The 19,052-nt window shown below is 34.6% G+C and overlaps 1 protein-coding gene across 3 annotated transcripts; it reads right to left on the minus strand.

Moving 5' to 3' along the window:
* Positions 1-925: 925 nt before the first annotated feature.
* On the minus strand, positions 926-17,861 carry LOC141456134 (uncharacterized). Of its 3 annotated transcripts, XM_074131820.1 has the most exons (17): positions 17,676-17,860; positions 15,299-17,236; positions 14,170-14,324; positions 12,857-13,015; positions 12,683-12,776; positions 10,713-10,856; positions 10,438-10,632; positions 9,859-9,953; positions 8,669-8,743; positions 8,426-8,595; positions 7,597-7,721; positions 7,212-7,455; positions 5,933-6,031; positions 3,581-3,703; positions 2,423-2,607; positions 1,356-1,506; positions 926-1,225 (listed from the first exon to the last, which is right to left on the minus strand). In XM_074131820.1, exons 1-15 carry the CDS (start codon positions 17,728-17,730, stop codon positions 2,436-2,438), a joined length of 3,843 nt encoding a protein of 1,280 aa, XP_073987921.1. In that variant the 5' UTR covers positions 17,731-17,860; the 3' UTR covers positions 926-1,225; positions 1,356-1,506; positions 2,423-2,435. The 3 variants fall into 3 exon arrangements, with proteins under 3 accessions (XP_073987921.1, XP_073987922.1, XP_073987923.1); XM_074131821.1 differs by lacking the exon at positions 8,669-8,743 and having other exon boundaries at positions 17,676-17,859; XM_074131822.1 differs by lacking the exons at positions 926-1,225; positions 1,356-1,506 and having other exon boundaries at positions 2,468-2,607; positions 3,581-3,672; positions 17,676-17,861.
* Positions 17,862-19,052: the final 1,191 nt, after the last annotated feature.

The following is a 19,052-nucleotide window of genomic DNA, read 5'->3' on the forward strand; positions in this document are numbered from 1 at the left end:
TCTGCGCCAAAAAAGGCGAAGACTGTTCCTTCGGCCGGAAAGATTATGGCGACTGTCTTTTGGGATTCGCAAGGAATAATCCTCATCGACTATCTGGAAAAGGGTAAAACTATTACAGGTGCATATTATTCATCGTTATTGGACCGTTTGAAAACCGAGCTGCAAGAAAAACGCCCACGATTGGCCCACAAAAAAGTCCTTTTCCATCACGACAACGCACCAGCTCATACCTCAGCAGTTGTGGTCGCAAAATTAATGGAAATAGGGTTCCAACTCGTTTCACATCCCCCCTATTCTCCAGACTTGGCTCCCTCGGACTACTATTTGTTCCCCAATATGAAGAAATGGCTGGCGGGAAAAAGATTTTATTCAAACGAGGAGGTGATTGCAGAAACGAATGGCTATTTTTCAGACTTGGACAAATCCTATTATTCGGAAGGGATCAACAAACTAGAGCAGCGTTGGACGAAGTGTATAAGCCTAAAAGGAGACTATGTTGAAAAATAAAAAAGGTTTACCCCAAAAAATTAAGTAGTTTTTATTTTTGCACGGACTTTTCAAACGACCCTCGTAAACCATTTACTTGACTCGGGGTTGAATTTTAGCGATTTTGTTGTCCTTACTTTGTAATAATTTTTAATTGGATTGAATTAATGCCAGCCAGATTTTAAACATTCTCTTAAATTATTAATCACAGTACTTATTTACATAAAGTAATTGATCCAGAGCTATTTTAAACACACATTCCGTTATTTTTAAATCTAGTCGCAGTCAGACAAAATAAAGACTTAACTCAAAATCACATTTAAATACTTTTTTTTTCTTTACATAAGAACAAATAAACAGAATAACTAACAGAAAGTTGTAAACATGGTAAAGTTGAATTTAAAATGTGACCAGTTTATTGATATATTTTCTTTCCTGATTTTTCTTTTAAATTAAACAGCATCCATTTTTATTTTCTCTTCTAAGTATACAAATTTTATCAATAAAAACAGAACTATTTATTAGTAGGTTTTGTTTACTGTTTCTTTTTGTTGTTTTTTTATTATTATCTCTCAAAAATTTATTTTTATCGAAATAAATTCTCATTTAATGAGTTCAACAATCTGTTATTTTCACATATTTGCCATTGCTTAATCATGAAGTTTCGTTTAAAGCGATTGGCGTAGAAAGTATCTTTCACCGGAGAATAAGGTTTGCTTTGGCGTTATCCCTTTAGACTCTGAAAATGAAAAATATTCTTGAAACAAATGTGTAAATAATGGAAAAGACAAAGAAAAAGTCACTTTTGTCAAGAAGATGCTCAATGTCTCTAGACAGAATGCTACAGAATGATGTGAAGTATATCTTACCCTCTTAAAAGTTCATCGTACTTCGGTTCTAGGTTAACTTCATGTCCAGATGGGAAGGCACAACTTGCTTCCAGCAACATCATTAATTGGAATGCTAATTTCTTGGAAATTTGAGCACTACTCAGCATTAATTCAAAATGTAGGAGATGATCTATTGTATGGAAAAAGAGAAAATTAGCACAGGATTTTTTTTTTTAATTTATTTATTTATTTGTTAAGTTACACCAGCGTTAGATACACTATTAGTAACAATGACAATAGCTGATACCACTACAAACTCACTAATTGAGGGGAGAAGTTACCCAGTGATAACACTCCCTAAGTCATCTCTAGGATTAGTTACTCTCCTCAGAAGAGAGAAAATCGCGAGGCCACTGGCGTTTTAGTCGTCTGGGAGGATGATCTGGAAGGTGATGAGATGATAAATGGCGCGGACAAGAGGATTGTAGAATGAGAGTGCAAGTTCTGGATGAAAACTTTTATAGCGAGTTCGTGCAACCTGGACCTACAAACCAGGAATTTCCAGGTCTGTGTGGATGGTTAGATTTGAAACGTAAAATGGAGCGTTAAAAATAGTGCGTAGAATTTTAGACTGAAGAGATTGAATTCGTTGAAGATTGGAGCGTTTCGTTGAGAAAGTAATGCTTTCTTTTTCTTACTAATTTTTAGGATACGCGCATTCTCAAAAAAGTGCTTACAGGAGATGTATCTGTATTGAAGACACCAAATACTACAAAAGTATTTTTTATAAATTGGTCCTTGTGAGGTCAATTGTAAATAAAATATTGGGCATAAAATCTGTCGGGAAAAATATGCTCAACAGAAATGCCTCTTTACTCGATTCTTGCGATTTTTTGATATTCCTGGAAAATTACTAAAAACGATGTCCCTTGTGGAATACTGATTTGCTTGTAAACGCGATCCAGAATAATCCTGCTAAATGAAATGCACGAGAGGGAAGCCGATTAAGTATTAAGTAAGCCTATTGGGTAATTTGTTGCAAAAAAAGACGAAATCATTTGAGTTATACATCTCAAATATTTTTTTTTTTTGAAGTCAGCACCAACCTTTCATTTCCTTTTACCCAGTATCCCATCCAGGATGTTGTCCTTCTTCAGTGTTTCTCTGTTTAAGCCATTTGAACAGAGGACGGAAATATCTAAGCATAGGACCACTTTCGATTCTCCTTTCGCCGGTTAGTTCTTTCATTGCTACTCGCCAGTGCTGGGATGCACCCATAGACATCACTTTTCTAGAAAATTATCAAGTTTAAATTTTGGCTTGGTTTTTTTCAGTAGTATAAACCTGTGGCTTGGGGCAAGAAGTGCCAATGTACAAAAAAGGATTACGAGTGTACGTCCTCTTTGGTTTACCTGGAGGGGGGGAAATATTGATGCTAAATTTTGACATTGGCACTAGTAAGTTTTAGTATAACTCATTTACTACTTTGAAATTGACTTTGGCATTCCTTGCAAGAAATATTCTGATGGTTAACATATCAAAACAGATTTTTTACTAATTTTTGCCAAAATCTGACATTGGCACTTCTTGCACCAAGCCACAGAAGTAATAAAGTTAAAATAAAAATCGTCTTTTTTTAAAATTAATATTTTAGAAATTGTAAGTAAAGACTGCACTAAATAGCAGCAAACACCTTTGCGACCATCTCAGAGAAATGAACTTCTAATAAAATAGGTGGGTCCGCTGTTTTAATGTTAACAACCACCAACGGTTCGCAACAAGTTGCTCAACTGCTTCGCTTTCTTTTGGCTGAGCAACCTGCTGCGATTTTTCAATTACTTATAGACTGCAAAATCAGTGAATTCTTTATTAGTAAACGTTTAGGCTACTGCTTAATTTAATTTAGTCATATTATAAAAGGATTACATTGCATGACACGATCAGGTGTGAATGCTATAATACGATTTTTTCTTACTTCAATTCCCATAGTTTCTGATGTTCGAAAAGTTCGCGTAAAACTGGGGAGACTACTTGCATTTTCGTTCGAGTCATTTTCTTCAAATTCAGAATATCAGCTGTTCATTTAATTTAGTAACAAATAAAAGAAAAGAGAGAGCACAAAATAATAGCTGCAATCAACGACAAAATATCAAATCGTCAATCAAATAAAGGAAGGATGTGTGCAAATGCCCGTCGTGTTTGGCAGTCTTTATTTACCATTTACTTTTATCATTTCTTTTTCCACTTCAAGCTAAATTAATTACCTCAGCTTTTTCCCAGCTTTTGCGCTACTTGTAATATCACAATTATATAAATCACCTTTATGTCCGGCTTGTTCACATAAAGCTTCATGTATCTGAAATTCCATCAGAGTGCTCAGGAAATATCTGAAATAATATTTATACTTGGAAACAATTAGCTAGTGATTTGTATATTTAGCTCCTGTGAAGAGGAAGGAGTAGGATAGCTATTTCTACAGGAGCTCAGCGATCCTGAGCCTGTTTTATCCCAGTCTTACAAAACCCACACTGGAGATTACCTCCGTAGACAAACTTTAGCTCATTATCATACATTACAGGCTACCATCTTTCAAGAAAAGAAACCCAGACACCAAATATAGCCAAAATAATCTTTTAAACATAATGGATTTTTTTTTTATCTCCTCTCCTTAACCAATTATAACTTATTTTGCTATCAATTATTACCCGAATATAGTTCGGGAAATATAGATAATTTATTTTGTTTAGTTAATATAAAGTATAGGCTGGAAGAACGGCCGGAAACCCCTTAGTTTAGTGGAGGAAAATTAAATTTTGAAACAGGAACTGGTGGGTGCGGCGACAGAGAGAGGGGATAGACGGCAGGGAGTGTTGAAGTATCCCTCTAGAGAAACGGACGTGCCACGTACGGTTGATTCCGGATTTTTTTTACTAAAAAAAACTTCCTTGTAAGGAAAATAGGCGAAACCAGAACTACCCTGCTTGGAGGAGTTTCCCAGATAGGCCACCACTCGGGGATATAGGGTTAATGCCTACAACATCGTGGACGACCGGAAGTTACTGTTATTTTGGCCTGCGGCAAGCGGAAAACTGCGAAAACAGCACCTGTGAGACTAATTTTTTTTTTAATGTTGGCCAATATTTAAATGAGTGACCTTGTTGTTTAGTTCAGTAAGTTGTATTTGTATTTTTATACCTATTTTAAGGAGACTGCCTCATTGCCTCTCATTTGCTGCCTCATTTTTTGGTTCATTTTACACTTTTCTTGTTCGTTTGTTTACTTTTCTTTGTATACATGTCAATTTAGTTATAAATAAATAGTGCGTTCTGTTTTTCTGATATTTACTTTTATTGTTCTTTTGTATGTTCCTGTTTGTTATTTTTCTGATTTGTTTATTTTATTTTTTTTAATTGGTGGTTCGCTGTTAACACCACTTCATCTTGCATTATCTTTAACAGAGTGGCGCTCAACAATTGTCGGCTTTTTTTAAAAATTAATTTCTTTCCTTATTTCTTCTTTCTCTTCGCGATTTGTGTCCTGTAAGCCGCCCACCCCCTTCTCCACTTAGCGATGTCGGGCTTTGATTATTGCAGTCAAATTTTGGGGTAGTACAATATTGCAAAACCCAGAATAATTACTGATGTAGAAATTTTGAAGAAATTGATTGTGTATCAATGATTTGTTTGAGGGCTTTAAAAAGTAAAATTTATAGTGTTTAAAAGGAGTTACAACAACCGGCTAGCCGACACCTCTAATAGTTGTTCTCTTTTCCTAAACAGATTTGGAACGAAACAAGATTCATTTGAAAAATTAGGTTCTCCGCTCGTATTCTAAGAGCCAAAATGAATGTTTTTAAATAGCAGTTGATTGATGCGGCTTCTACACATATCATTTACACTTCTGGTTTACTTACTTAAAGCTTTAATGCTAACTTTAACCAGTTAAGTGCGTTCGACTTGTATACTCGTTGTGAAAAATATAAAATTGCCATTAACTATAAGAACTCGAAATTTTAATAAAATAAAATAAGAATATTATTTGGTGGGATGTTTCCTTTATCTTTACCAATGGAACTGCGGTGGGAGTCAACCAAATGATAAGTGGTTGGTACATGTTTGGTCTCCGCATTAGAGATTGGGAATCACGAACACAAGAAGAAGCTCTCAACCCTTGCGCAATGCCGTTTTTACCTTAGGTAGAGGTTCAGACCTCAGTACGAGCATGATTTCATTTAGCACAGAATTCAAAGCTCTTTTCTTCCTTGTAAAAGTTATTGTGTCCCTAGTTAACTAGAGCAATGCATACGTGAAGCGGTGCAAGATTTTGGAATGAGCACAGAATGCTCTGGTAATCTCAAGCCCCAGAGAGATTGCAGAAAAAGTCGCTTGCAGTGACTATTACGACTATTGTAAACTTTTGGTTGTTTTGCCCTGCGTTCGAAGTGTATACACGTCATTGTCTGATTTTAATTCCGCACACTCTGGGAGGTTTTTAAAACTAAATTCCGCGCTTAACTGGTTAAGTAAATAAAGACTTGAAGATTAAGGAAACATTTGAATAAGAAATGACTTTGTTTACGAAGTATGTGAATTCATATCTAAGAAAAACATGATTACTTGATATAAGGTTTGCTTGCAGCAACTTCAAGTTTACATCCAATGTCGAAATCATCCTCAGATCTTTCAACTGGAGGCGAAACACCTTGATATTGGGTCCTAAAAATTATGAATATAATGAGAAAATAATTAAAAAGGTTTTGGGTATAAATTATCTACAAAATGAATCAAGAAAAATATTTTGAATAAATATGGCAAAATTTAAATTATTTATGAGTGAAAAATATGTTAATTAAAACTTATTTAAGTACAGTTAATGAAAAATTAGGTTAAGTTCAAGTTAAATCAAATCATCGATCTGGTAGAATGATCCATATTCAGCTCTTAATGTATCCGAAAGATTTCTCTTTATTTCCGCAGAAGAATCTTTTCCGTTCAGAATATTTCCGTCAAGCCTCTTAAAAATTTCCGCCTCTTTGGTTCCTCCATATTCTACTACTACTTTCTCAGTCGCAACCTTGTTCTGATGATTCTTCTATTGCTTCAAGTACATATTTCTCTTATACGAGTAACTGGTAAGTACTTCTTCGAAATTCTAGTATTGCCTTTTTTTATTTGGTTTCGCAAGGCACTGTGGTGGTCTACTCTCTGAGAATTACTTCTATATTTATTTTCTTCCTGAGGCCTATCGTTAATGACCATGACTACTTAACAGCTGACTGTTGATTTAAATCCATTTGTGCATCCAACTTTCGCTCTTAGTCTTCCGACTTTCCGCCTTTGCTGTCCACGTTTTCTCTCAGTAAGCGGTTCTTTTTTTTTCTTTGAAATGAGAAATTTTAAATTAAATTCTCTTTTCTCTTCGATTATTACCTCTGTCCCCTCTGTGATACAATCACATTTCTTTTCTTATACTGATGATAGAGCAACCAAATAGAATTTAATCTGAGCTGATTTAGTTTTAAAAAATATCGTTTTGAATTGAAATTAAGGAATTTGTCGGTAATTGAAAACAGGAAGTATGAAGAGTGATCATCAAGGCACAGAGAGTTGTTTCTTTTTCTGATTTCTGTTGAATTCAAATGCTACGATAAAATTAAGTTTATTAAAATTACCTACAAATATTAATGTTGCCAATTGGGCCTAACTCATAAAGAGAACTACTTTTGTTCCTAAAAAGGATTATGTGAATCAAAGGACAAAATAATTATTTATGCTTTCCAAAAAAGTGAAATTATTCTATTTCTCTCCTTACGTCTAAATATTCCCTTAATAAACGGAAATCACCTAGGTATGACAGATTTTATATAGTTCAACTTGTTTTTAAATTAATAATTACCTTAGTTCCCACCATTTTTTATTATATTCCAAACTTAAGATTTCTCCTTGGAACACCCTGTGCCTCCAGAGATCGATTATATAAGAGTATGGCAAGGAAGCCACCTTTTCAAGGGCCATTCTTAACAAGAAATTAGTATCAGCTTCTTTGACTCTTTTCTGTTTGGGTATCACGTTAATCATCTCTAAATGCCGACGTGATTTTACTGAGAGTGCAACGGCTCCTGCAATTGCATCGCTAAAACCTGTTTAAATTTATTAAATTTACTTATATTTTCATTTAAAAGAATGATTTTTTTTAAAGCTATAATATTTTGGTTGAATAACCCTACGCACTATTACAGAAACTTTTATAAAAATACAAAGAAAAATTCTCATTTACTCACTCGGGTTGGCAGCTTCCTTAAATGGAAAAGAGAGATTTTGATATTGCATGAAGTATTCAATTTTGGCCAACATTTCATGAACTTTAAAGAAATCATCCACAGTTGATTTACCACAAATTTTCATTCTGTGAACACAATAACAATTACGGCAATCTAGCAGATTTATAATACTGAGTTATCATTTAGATAATTTGTTTTGGCATATTTAATTAAAAGACGTTCCCAAATTTCTTTAAAGTAGTTTTTGTACAACTAATGCATGCATCACTAATCAGAAAGCACAATTTAAATGGGCTTCTTAGAGAGGGTTAAAGTTATGCTTTCCTCCAGGGTACTGTTTAAGGTTATTGTACTGCTACAACACTTGAATGATGTGTCCAACTTCAACTTGAACATCCAACAAAAATCCGAAGTTGGAACAATATCAGCTCATCGGAATTGCGATTTCTAGGGTAGCAGTAATTTTCTAGGCAGTTGCCAAAGGGTTTTATTTGAACTTGGACACAAAATTTGGGGTAGATATAACAATTTGAATTTTTTTTATGCGGAAATGTTGATTCAGTGTGGTTCTAGAGGAGTTTAACGACACCTTCCTACAACTGCATCATACTTTTTTCACATACTATTAAAGCGAACTAACTTACTACAGTACTAATCGAGATGTGTGAGTTCACACGAAGTTTATAATATAATTTATTTGGTTATAAATATGCAACACTGGAGCATCGTGCAAATTTCTCGATCGTGCACGTACATGATATTGCTTTTTTTTTCTTTTTAAGTGAATTAAAATAATTACAGCTAAAATAGATTTAGACAATTGATTAACCTGTAATCATTTGGTTTTAACATATCCCAGACAGAAGGCTGACATGACATTTCGCTGATATTTGACTTGACAAACATAGAATTAATCCAAAATGACGAATGCAGTTTTGGAAAACCTAAAGAATGAAACATCTTCTCCGCTTCAATCACCATTTTTTTTACAGCATACCTCTAGAAAAACATAGAAATTATATTTGTCAGTGATTTCTCTATCGTGCTTTATCTAGAAATACATCTCACTTACTTTTCTATTTCCTGTTCTGATAGAAGCTGGTACTAGATTATTCAATGAGGGCAACAGAACTGGCGGATCTTTTTCCTGATAAATTAAATTTTCTGTTCAATGAGTTTTTTATTACAGGATAGTTTTTTTTTTTTGAAGATACGGAGATATTTGCTTAACAATCACTAAAACTGAAAACGCATTTTTGATGATCTGTTTGAAAAAAAAAAATATATAAAAAAACGTGCAAGTCTACCGTTTAGATTGAGAAACTAAAGAGTAAAGGACGTTTTGTTAGGAGGAAATTTAAGGGGAAGCTGTAAAAGAGGTTCTTTCAAATGATAAATTTTGAAGGGCGTTTTTAAGGCACTAAGGGGCTAAAATTTTGCTTATTGATAAAATGATCATTTTAACATTTAACTAAAAATGGTACGAAACCTGGGTAAATTCAATTAAGATGGCAAACTACAGAAAACAATTTATAGTTGGCAGGAATATCATAAAGTCTGAATTGGGAATACTTTGTTCCAAATCGAAATATCTGACTAGAAGATGGATCTTTTGTAATTCTGAATAATAATAATTATTTTTTTCACAGCAATCACTGGGGTTATAAGAAGGTTGTTTACAGACCAATTCGGCGTGCAGCTTACTGGGCATAAGAGGATGTAATTCTACGTGACTATCTATTTTTTTTAAAGAAAAACCTTTGCAATATTTCTCACTTCCAAGCTTGTAGAGAAAAGTAGATTAGTAATTTCTGTAGATATCGAGGACCCTGCGGACATCCCAGCCTAACAATATCATTTCTGAGCTCATAATAAGGGGAATGAATAATTAATTGCAGAGTCGACCATCTTCTTGGGCAGGCAGGCGTTTTATTGTTTACAGGCCATCTACTCTAATGCAGTCTGTTCAATGTGGGATCGCTTAGAAATACTGACGTGAATAGGTTGCTGGAATTCGTCTATGTACAGGAGAGGCCTCCAGCGTACACTTCACTTGAAGAAATTACCTTGCCACCGAAACCATCTCCCTTTCATCAAAATCCCAAGTCTGGTTTTACAGATATAGTAGCGGAGAGGATGCCTTAAAACGAGTGAACGCCACTCTCTGGTTCTCTGTGTCTCGAAGACTTTCTGGCAACCTTGTAGAATTCAACCTATGACACCCGTACAGATCACTGAATATAAACCGTAAGCTGTGTTTACCTTTTCCATAAGATCCATCTCCATGTAATTATAGTCTTCATGATAGGGAGCCAAAATTCGATACAAATTCCTCCAGTCTTCACCCCATAAATCTCCTGGAAGAGTAGGCAAGAATTAGGTTCACCATAAACTCCGTAAGCTCTATTATCATTATGTTCCCAACTTAAATCTTTACGAATCGACAAAAAATTGAAATAAGGTCACAACTTTTTTTTTTAGTATGTATCATTTAAACTAAAATTTAAGACCTAGTTTATTTGAGAACATTTTTCTTTTAAATATGCATCTCGTACTAAAATTTCCACAGTCTAGACGATTGATTAACATTCAGATTAACATTTGACGAAATAAAATATTTTATTTTAATTTTAAACTGAAACTTTTCTTCATCCTCAGATTTTAGATTTCGAGACTTAAAATACAGTTTGAGGGGACCTTAAACGCAAAAATCTGGTATTTACAAACTGATCTGTCTGAAAGTGTTTATCAGCCTAAATCAAATAAAGTAAAATGGTCCAGCAATTCTCTTTATACTTGATATTTAGCAAAATGAAATAATAATAATAATAATATTTTTACCTGTAAGATGAACAGGAATGGTTCCTGTATCTTTAGCAAGATTGATTTCTCCATAGTTCTGATGTAGACCGTGTCTAACATAAGCATGCAGTTCATTATACAAAGGTCTCATATCTTCCCAATGTGAGCCCAACAGCTGCATGAAATCTTCTGTTTCGTATCTTCTTGTCCACATTTCCCCAGCATCCGCAAAACCTTAAAATTATATCTGATTATTGTAATATACTTGATTTTAACTGAGATCAAAAAATTTAAAAGAAAAAATCTTCAATTACCATTGCTAACAGCCGTCATGTCCATCAATTCAACATATTGCTCGTAAAGACTGCGAATACGTTTACCAGTTGCTTTCCTCCATTCCAGCCAATAGTATTTAAGTTCGTCCGGATCACGACTTTTCGCCATTCTAGTTACAATCACTACACACAGTAAGTAAGAAAATGTGCTTATTTTACGTTGAATATTTGACTGAGCAAAATCAGTCACAAAACTTAAATAAAGACTTTAAATAGTTTCAATATAAAACACAGAAACTTTGGTTTTGTCTGAAAACAAACTCGCTTATCCATTCCATTGCTAAGCATGCGCTGTGTTACGATCGCCTCCACGAACCACTAACTGAATTTCTTGTTATAACTTTTTTTAAAATATTTACAAGCAATTTTAATTTCACTTTTCTTTATTTATCCGACAAATATTTGAGATTTAAATTAGTAAACTGAAATCACATTATATGTTCACTAACAATAAACATTTTTTGAGCTTACGATAAACAAGTCTATCCCACTCGACAAAACAAACATTCACTGAGCCCGAAGTGAACTATCTGCGAAAGAGTTACAAAGCTTAATAGAAACCACTAGTACGAGGGGGTACCCAAAAATAACCGGAATTGCGTTGCCGCGCATGGAGCTTATGTAGTACGCATTTCTGCCGCTAGACGTGTATACCGCAATTCCTTGCCAGTTCAGTCCTGCCTGTGTTGTCTGCCTGGCTTGTTCTGTTCATCTGCAGTGATTGTTTTTACCAGCGCTGTTTTGTTCTTTTTTCGTTTTTTATGATGGCAAGTTTAAGTGAGCAACGTGCAGCTCTGAAATTTTGTTTTCTACTCGGCAAAAATGCTGCTGAAAGTGTTTTAATGTTGAAAACAGCTTACAAAGATGACGCTATGGGAAAAACTCAAGTATACGAGTGGTTTACTCGGTTTAAAAATGGCGACATGTCGATTGATGACAAACCTCGTTCTGGACGTCCATCAACTGCCCGAATCGACGAAAATGTTGAAAAAATTCGAGAGCTGGTGTTCACAGACCGTCGACAGACAATTGATCAACTGTCAGAGAGTAGTGGGTTATCTTGGAGCTCGGTTCAGCGAATTTTAACGGAAGATTTGGGGATGAAAAGGGTTGCTGCCAAGTTTGTTCCTCGAGTTCTGACTGACAATCAAAAAGAACATCGAGTTGAAACATGTCGTGCTTTGAAACAACAGCTTGAAACTGATCCAGACTTTCTGTCAAAGGTCATTACTGGTGATGAGCCATGGTGCTATGGTTATGACCCAGAAACAAAGCAACAGTCGATCCAATGGAAGACGTCATCTTCACCCCGACCAAAAAAATGTCGTCAAGTCAAGTCAAACATCAAAACAATGCTGATTTGCTTTTTTGATGCCAAAGGCGTAGTCCATTCAGAGTTTGTCCCCCCAGGTCAGACCGTCAATCAAACCTTGTATTTGGAAGTTTTGAAAAGATTGCGCAATAGTGTTCGCCAAAAAAGACCCGATTTGTGGCAAACAGCAGACTGGTTCTTCCACCACGACAATGCACCTGCACACACAGCCATCTCTGTTACACAGTTTTTGGCTAAAAATGGCATGTTTCCGCTGCCCCACGCACCCTACTCGCCTGACCTGGCTCCGTGCGACTTTTTCTTATTTCCACGCATGAAAAAGGGCATGAAAGGTCACTGATTTGACAACATTGAAGAGGTCAAGAAAAAAACGAAGAAGGAGCTGTCAGCCATTTCTAAAGATGACTACGAAAAATGTTTCGAACAGTGGAAGCACCGGTGGGACAAATGTATTAGTTGTAATGGAGAGTATTTTGAAGGGGATAAGGTTGTTCTGTAAAAAATTTGTAAATAAATAGCTTTTAAAAAATAATTCCGGTTTTTTTTGGGTACCCCTCGTACATCCAACTTTGACGGGGAGGTTACAAAATAATAATAATAATACGTTAGGCCATACCTGGATCAAAGGAAACTTTCATTGATGGGTTTTGCCATTCACTTACAGCTGCAGCGTTGTAAATAGTGGTCATAGCGTAAAGAACTTGTTCAAACTTAAAACAAAAAATAATAACGATAATAATTTTTGGAAAAATAAACGTTATAAAATGAATGATTACTTCATTATTATTACCTCAGTAATTTTAAAGTCAGGCAATGAAGCCATTCCCGGCAGGTAAAGTAGTTTGATTTGTCTTTCCAAGTTTGCATCATTTATTTGCAAGGATTTCAAAGGTTGTAAAGCTGCGTTGAGGTTCTTTTGAAATTGCGTCATTTCTAACGATGTTACCATCTGTGGAAATGAAATATCTTTAATATTGTATTTAATTGATTTGTACAAGCTAATAAATTATAATCTAATTAAAATAAAATAGAACATGGAGCTTTTTCTTTTAACGTAATCCAATTCAAAGGCACATCAAGTTCGAGGGTCCCTCGAAGCAAAGAAATACTTAAAATTTAGAGTGTTCGTTTTCCATAATATTATACTGGTTCAATATGAGAAATAAAAATCATTAGTATCTGCAATAATTTTTTTAAAAATTATTTTTTATCTTTTAAAATTTAAGTCAACTTCTAAGAAACACTGGCAACTAGAGGTGTCTCAATGCAGTGCCGACTTCGGGAAATGAGATACACTTGCTGTACTCTAGTAACACAAACATTCCATCACCAGAAACTTGTAGCAGCAATTTTGAAGAGAAAATCTCAAGATAGCCTGGCTGAATTTGGAGACCTCTTTGCGGCTTCAAGCTAAAAGAAAGTGTTTCACAATGTTGCTTACTTTTAAAATTTACGATGAACTCTAGCAATAAGATTTGAATTACTGACAGAGGATATTCAAATCTTTTAAATACCTCTCATTATTTTGGCTTACTCCTAGTGAAAAGAAGCACTGCAATCGTAAACATTCTGGAAATTTAGTTTTTACTGGAAATATTTGTAGATTTGAGAAAATACACACACAGATGACCGTGTTTGTGTGAACTGAAGTGGCCAGGAAGTTTTCTCAGCCGGAAAGCGACTTTACTCAAGCAATTTTCCAGTTTTATATATTATATATATATATCTATAAAAATGGTCCACGTCTTTAAACTTTGTGCATACTACAAAAATTGACTTTTGGCAGGGTCTTTAAGCAAGTGCAACTTTAATATTGCCTCTAAATTGCCCCGTCTAAAATGCCTTTTCCGCAACTTATATTGATATCAAGGAATATAGTTAGACTTTCCACATATAAGAAAATCCTCTATTAATCCAAAAATGAGATTTTACAGAATAAAATTTTATGTTTTTTGCCAGTTTCTTGAAACAATCCATTACAATGTGCTTAAAAGTTAGAATGGTAGCTACTTACCATTCAAGATAAAATTATCGTTTAGGTGAAAATGAAAGTTGTTAAAAAATAAATAAATAAGGTGAAGAAAGAATAAATTTTGTACGCACAGACTTTTTTCTCGTTTGATGTGTAATGTTAGTTTCAAAATCCCACATTGCTTTTCTGTACTTTCTGTGCATGCTTTCACATTTTTTATTTAGATAATCTACATACTCATCGATTGAAGTAGAATTATCAAATGGAATTATATCATCATCATCACCTATAAATTATTCAATCAAAATATAAGTATTCAAATCAAACTATAGGAGGTCTGTCTAAAAAGTATCCGATCTTTATTTTTCCCTCGCAAAATAAAGACGATAGCGCGGCGCCACTGTACTCAGTAAAGGAAGACACCTTCATGCGCATGTGTAAATTTTGTCACCGCCTGTCTGTGGGTCGCTGAGTGAGGTGCTACTCAACGTGTTCGTCGCATTACCGATTCTCACAAGATGACTGAACGTGTTGAGCAAAGGCACTGCATCAAACTTTGTCAAAAGCTTGGTGATTCTCAAAGCGAAACAATTCGTAAGATTCATGCAGGTGTTTGGAGACGAAGCGATGGGTGTAACACAAATTAAGGAGTGGTTCAACCGCTTCAAAAATGGCCGCACATCAACGGAGAGTGACCAAGTTGTTGTCGCCGGAACAAAAAGGACCTCCGTTTTGAAGTTGCACTAACTCCAACCTCTTGGGCAATCTCCCGCACGATCAAGCGACAATCTGCGATCACCAAATTTCGCACAGTCTCAACAACGGCTGCACTCCGAGCAGTCTGGGGCCTGCCAGAACGCTGGTCACTCTTCGCTGATGTGCGGCCATTTTTGAAACGGTTGAACCACTCCTTAATTTGTGTTACACCCATCGCTTCGTCTCCAAACACCTGCTGAATCTTACGAATTGTTTCGCTTTGAGAATCACCAAGCTTTTGACAAAATTTGATGTTTCAGTCATTTTGAGAGAATCGGTAATCCGACGTTGTGTAGCATCTCACTCAGCGACCCACAGGCAGCGACTGTCGCACTGGAAGGCGGTGACAAAATTCTCACATGCGCACGAAGGTGTCTTCCTTTACTGAGTACAGTGGCGCCGCGCTATCGTCTTTATTTTGCGAGAGAAAAATAAAGGTCGGATACTTTTTAGACAGGCCTCGTATAATAAATTTGATTTTTTTTTAAAATCTATGTAACATACTCGGCATAAAAGTTGAAGTTCTACTGTTGGTTTTCTTAATAAATGGTCTTCGACTAGCAAGTTTTGAGAAAGATGACATCAATGAATTCAATTTATTCTTTTTCGCCAGTGTAGTAGCTTCACCAGTTTTACTGATTGTAGACACTGTGGTGGATATTTTATCAGCTCGTAAAATTTCCTTCATTGGCTTTAGTCTTGTCAACCATGGAAGTTTTGAAGAAGTTACCATGGAAGTTTTAGTAATAAAATTTCTAGAGGTTGTAACATTCTTAGTAGAGGCGATTGGAAGGGTAAGTGGCGTGGTTATATATTTAGTTGTTAAATTGGTGTTAGGGTAATTTCTGCTCGATGTTGTACATTCAGTGATAGTAGTACAGGGTTCAGTAGTTGTGATACATGTCTCATTAGTTGATTCTGCAGTTGGTGTGGTACATGTCTCTATAGTTGGAAGATAAGTTGCCGAGTCTATGGAACATATCTCTGTAGTTGTAGTGGTATTTGTCTCAGTAGTTGAACACTCTGTAGTCGTTGTAATGCAGGTTGCTGTATTGTCTGATAAGGTTGGACGGTTTGCACAAATTGATGGAAATTTTAAAAAAGATGGGGTCATGCACGTGGAAAAGCTGAAATTCCTTAGAAGTGACATTTTTCCTGGAAATTGTACAATAAATGTTTCTGTTGAATTCTGTCCGGAAGGAGTTGCTGTGGAAGATGCTGTATTTGACCAGCCGGTAAATGGATATTCGGCTATATAAATGTTTTTCTGTGGCATATTATTGCTAGTTCCAAAACTATTTTCTGATTGATTAACCTTATTATCGTCGCTAAAGGAATTTTTAACTCTAGCCAAATGTGGGTTTCCAAGAAAGCTGCTATTTGCTTCCATCTCTTTTAAAGGGATCTTCATACTGGGATAAATAAGTATTGGCAGTTCATCTCTCTCTCTAGATCTACTAGTGATTGAATTATTAGAAAAGCTTCCGTTCGGCTTCAATGATTCTATTATTTTTGGATGTTTGAATAATGAAATAAAATCAGCAAAATTAGTCTCTGCCCCATTTCTCAGTTGATTATCTTCATCTTTTATCAGGGTAATAATAGTATTTCCATTTTTTGAAGAAGTTTCTGCAGGAACATATTTATTCCTCGCCAAACGGCAATCATTGGGCATCAACTTAACGACAGAAGTGCTAATATTGTTGCTGTTACTCTCACCACCTGAATCCATCAATGACTTACATATTTCCAGAAATTCCTCTACATATTTTGGTATAGCTTTGTTAAGATTCCCATTTATAATATTAGCTTGAACATTATATTTCTTGTTTTTACTGTTCTTTGTGTGAGCAATTTCTGTACTACCTTTTTCTTCACCAAAATCATCATCATTTCTGATCAGTACTTTCATCTGAGGTAATGCAACTACTTTTTGTCGATTACTAACTTCTGATGAATTGTTGGTTTTTTGTGGTTGTTCTTGTTGATCGTTTTGTGCTAAGTTATTCAATGATCTTTTCTCACTGGCACTTTTCAGTTTCACTTTTGGATCATTATTATTACTATCGTAATCAAATTGTTTATAGTTTTTCCTTCGATTGATATTTTTCTCATGCGCTACTTTATTGTTACTGTAATTACACTGGGCAATTTTCTTTTTATGCCTGTTAGTTTTAGTTTTCATTCTCTCAATTTTTCTAACCTTCTTAGCCAATAAGGCACATTTTTCTTTACAATCAGGAATTGTACACTTTTTACTAAAACTTTTTCTTATAATTAAATAATCTTTAGTTGGTTTAGGTCCTGTACAACAACTAATTGGTAAATTTTGTTCAACACAATACACTTTTCTTTTTAATAAATTTCTATAAATATTGTTCGGTTGTGATGTTGTATGAAGATTGTTAAAAGATTTCTCGTGTAATTCTTCTAATAGTATACCTGGAATAAAATACAATATTTTAAATCTGGTGAAAAACAATCACACCAAGTCCTCTCACAATTCTCAATGTTTCCTTAAAATTCTATTTTTTTTTTTAACACTAAATGAAGTTTACTATCCAGAGACTTTTGAGAAATGCCTTCATTTCAGCTCTCCTGAAGTTCTATGGACAGATTAAAGCCCTGTTGTTCCTAATATTAATTAAAGCTATTAAGGCTCTCTATTACTCGTATTTCTTCCTCACAAACCCAATAACAGTTATTAAACAAACATTGTTCATACACAGGAACTTTAACACTTACATTTACAATACAACTCAAATTTTACAAAGAAAAAATATGCTCACATTAAATTCTTTCTTTAACAGTAGGAGAACAGCTTTGTTTAGCCTAAAACAGTGATTTCATAAAAAAAAAATTATTTGTTTGTGGTACTCACTTTTTGGTAGAATTATTGTTAAAAAAAGCACAAATAGTTGGCTACTTGCGTTCATGGTTATCAATCATTTTTCTAATTAATTTGCCGATTAAAATAAACATACTAAAAATCTAAATTTTAACCATTATCTAGATATAGAAAATAACAAAAATAATCAAGACAACACGTGCAGTTTATTTTTAAAAACAAACCTGTATTAATGGAAAAAAAATCACAGCTGATTTTTCTTTATTTTTAATAACAGCCAATTTGCATCTTTTAAAGTTTTCACACTTAATCTACATTATTGACTATCTGTTCCCGATGTTAGGCACACAAACTGGTGAATATGATTTTGTTGGGTCTTTAATTTGACACTCAATATCTGATACTCTTTTTTTGATTGTTTAGTACAATTCGACAATTCGAATATATATTGTTAGACCAGAGGTTCCCAATCTTTTTTGGTATACGGTTCCCTAAATAATTGGATTTTTTCCACGGCGCCCATAATACCTAAGATTTTTTCTAAATTTTTGAATTTCTTGAAAAATTGGAAAACGTTTCCTTTTCAAAAGCGATTACCCATTTTACAGCGAAAAATTAAAAACAGATACTTAACTATTTTCCTTGCTAATTTCAACTGTTTCAGTAACAACTTTCGGACTCGAAAGTTGCTAAATTCTTGAAATTTATACGATTGTAATGTGATTTGGAAATTCCAAGAAAATTGCCGAATTGTTTAATTGAATATTTCGCGGCACCGAGGCGCTCCGGGGAGCCGCGGCGCACACTTTGGGAATCATTGTGTTAGACTAAAATAAAAAAATAAAAAAACAGATTCGGATAGTGTTCCCTAGTTTTGTACGAACAATACCGGACAATGAGCTGTAAGAATCAAAGAGCCATAAACATACGCTAACCCACTAGTGATGGCACTATCCCTAATTTCCAATTGCTCTGATAAATATAAAATTAACAACGTAACACAAATATTAACGCAAAAATTGGCTAGTTAAATAAAAAAATTAAAGCAATGCAGTTTTGTCATTATCTAGCTTGTCCACTGGAAGACTGGAGTTAACTTGCTTCAAGAGGGTTCAAGATAGTGAATTAGTAAAATATGTCGTAGCTTTCGTTCTTCTTTATTGACTGTTAAGTTTTTGTAACTTTAATCTCATTTAGAGGGGCTTTTAATCATTTTCTTTGTAGTTACGGATTTCTAATTTTTACATGAATTACAGGGGCACTTCTTGGCCATCAAAATAAAGAATTTCTTTGCCATAATATTCATTGCTACTGTATACATGTAGTTAATTGTATTGACAGAGAACGGAATAGACGGGTGAATGATTGGGTTTGTTAATAACGTTACAGCCTGCCACGAAAACTTGTATT

Source organism: Rhodnius prolixus, unplaced genomic scaffold, assembly GCF_049639745.1.
Source record: "Rhodnius prolixus isolate KJV_2025 unplaced genomic scaffold, Rpr scaffold_4, whole genome shotgun sequence".
NCBI lineage: Eukaryota > Metazoa > Arthropoda > Insecta > Hemiptera > Reduviidae > Rhodnius > Rhodnius prolixus.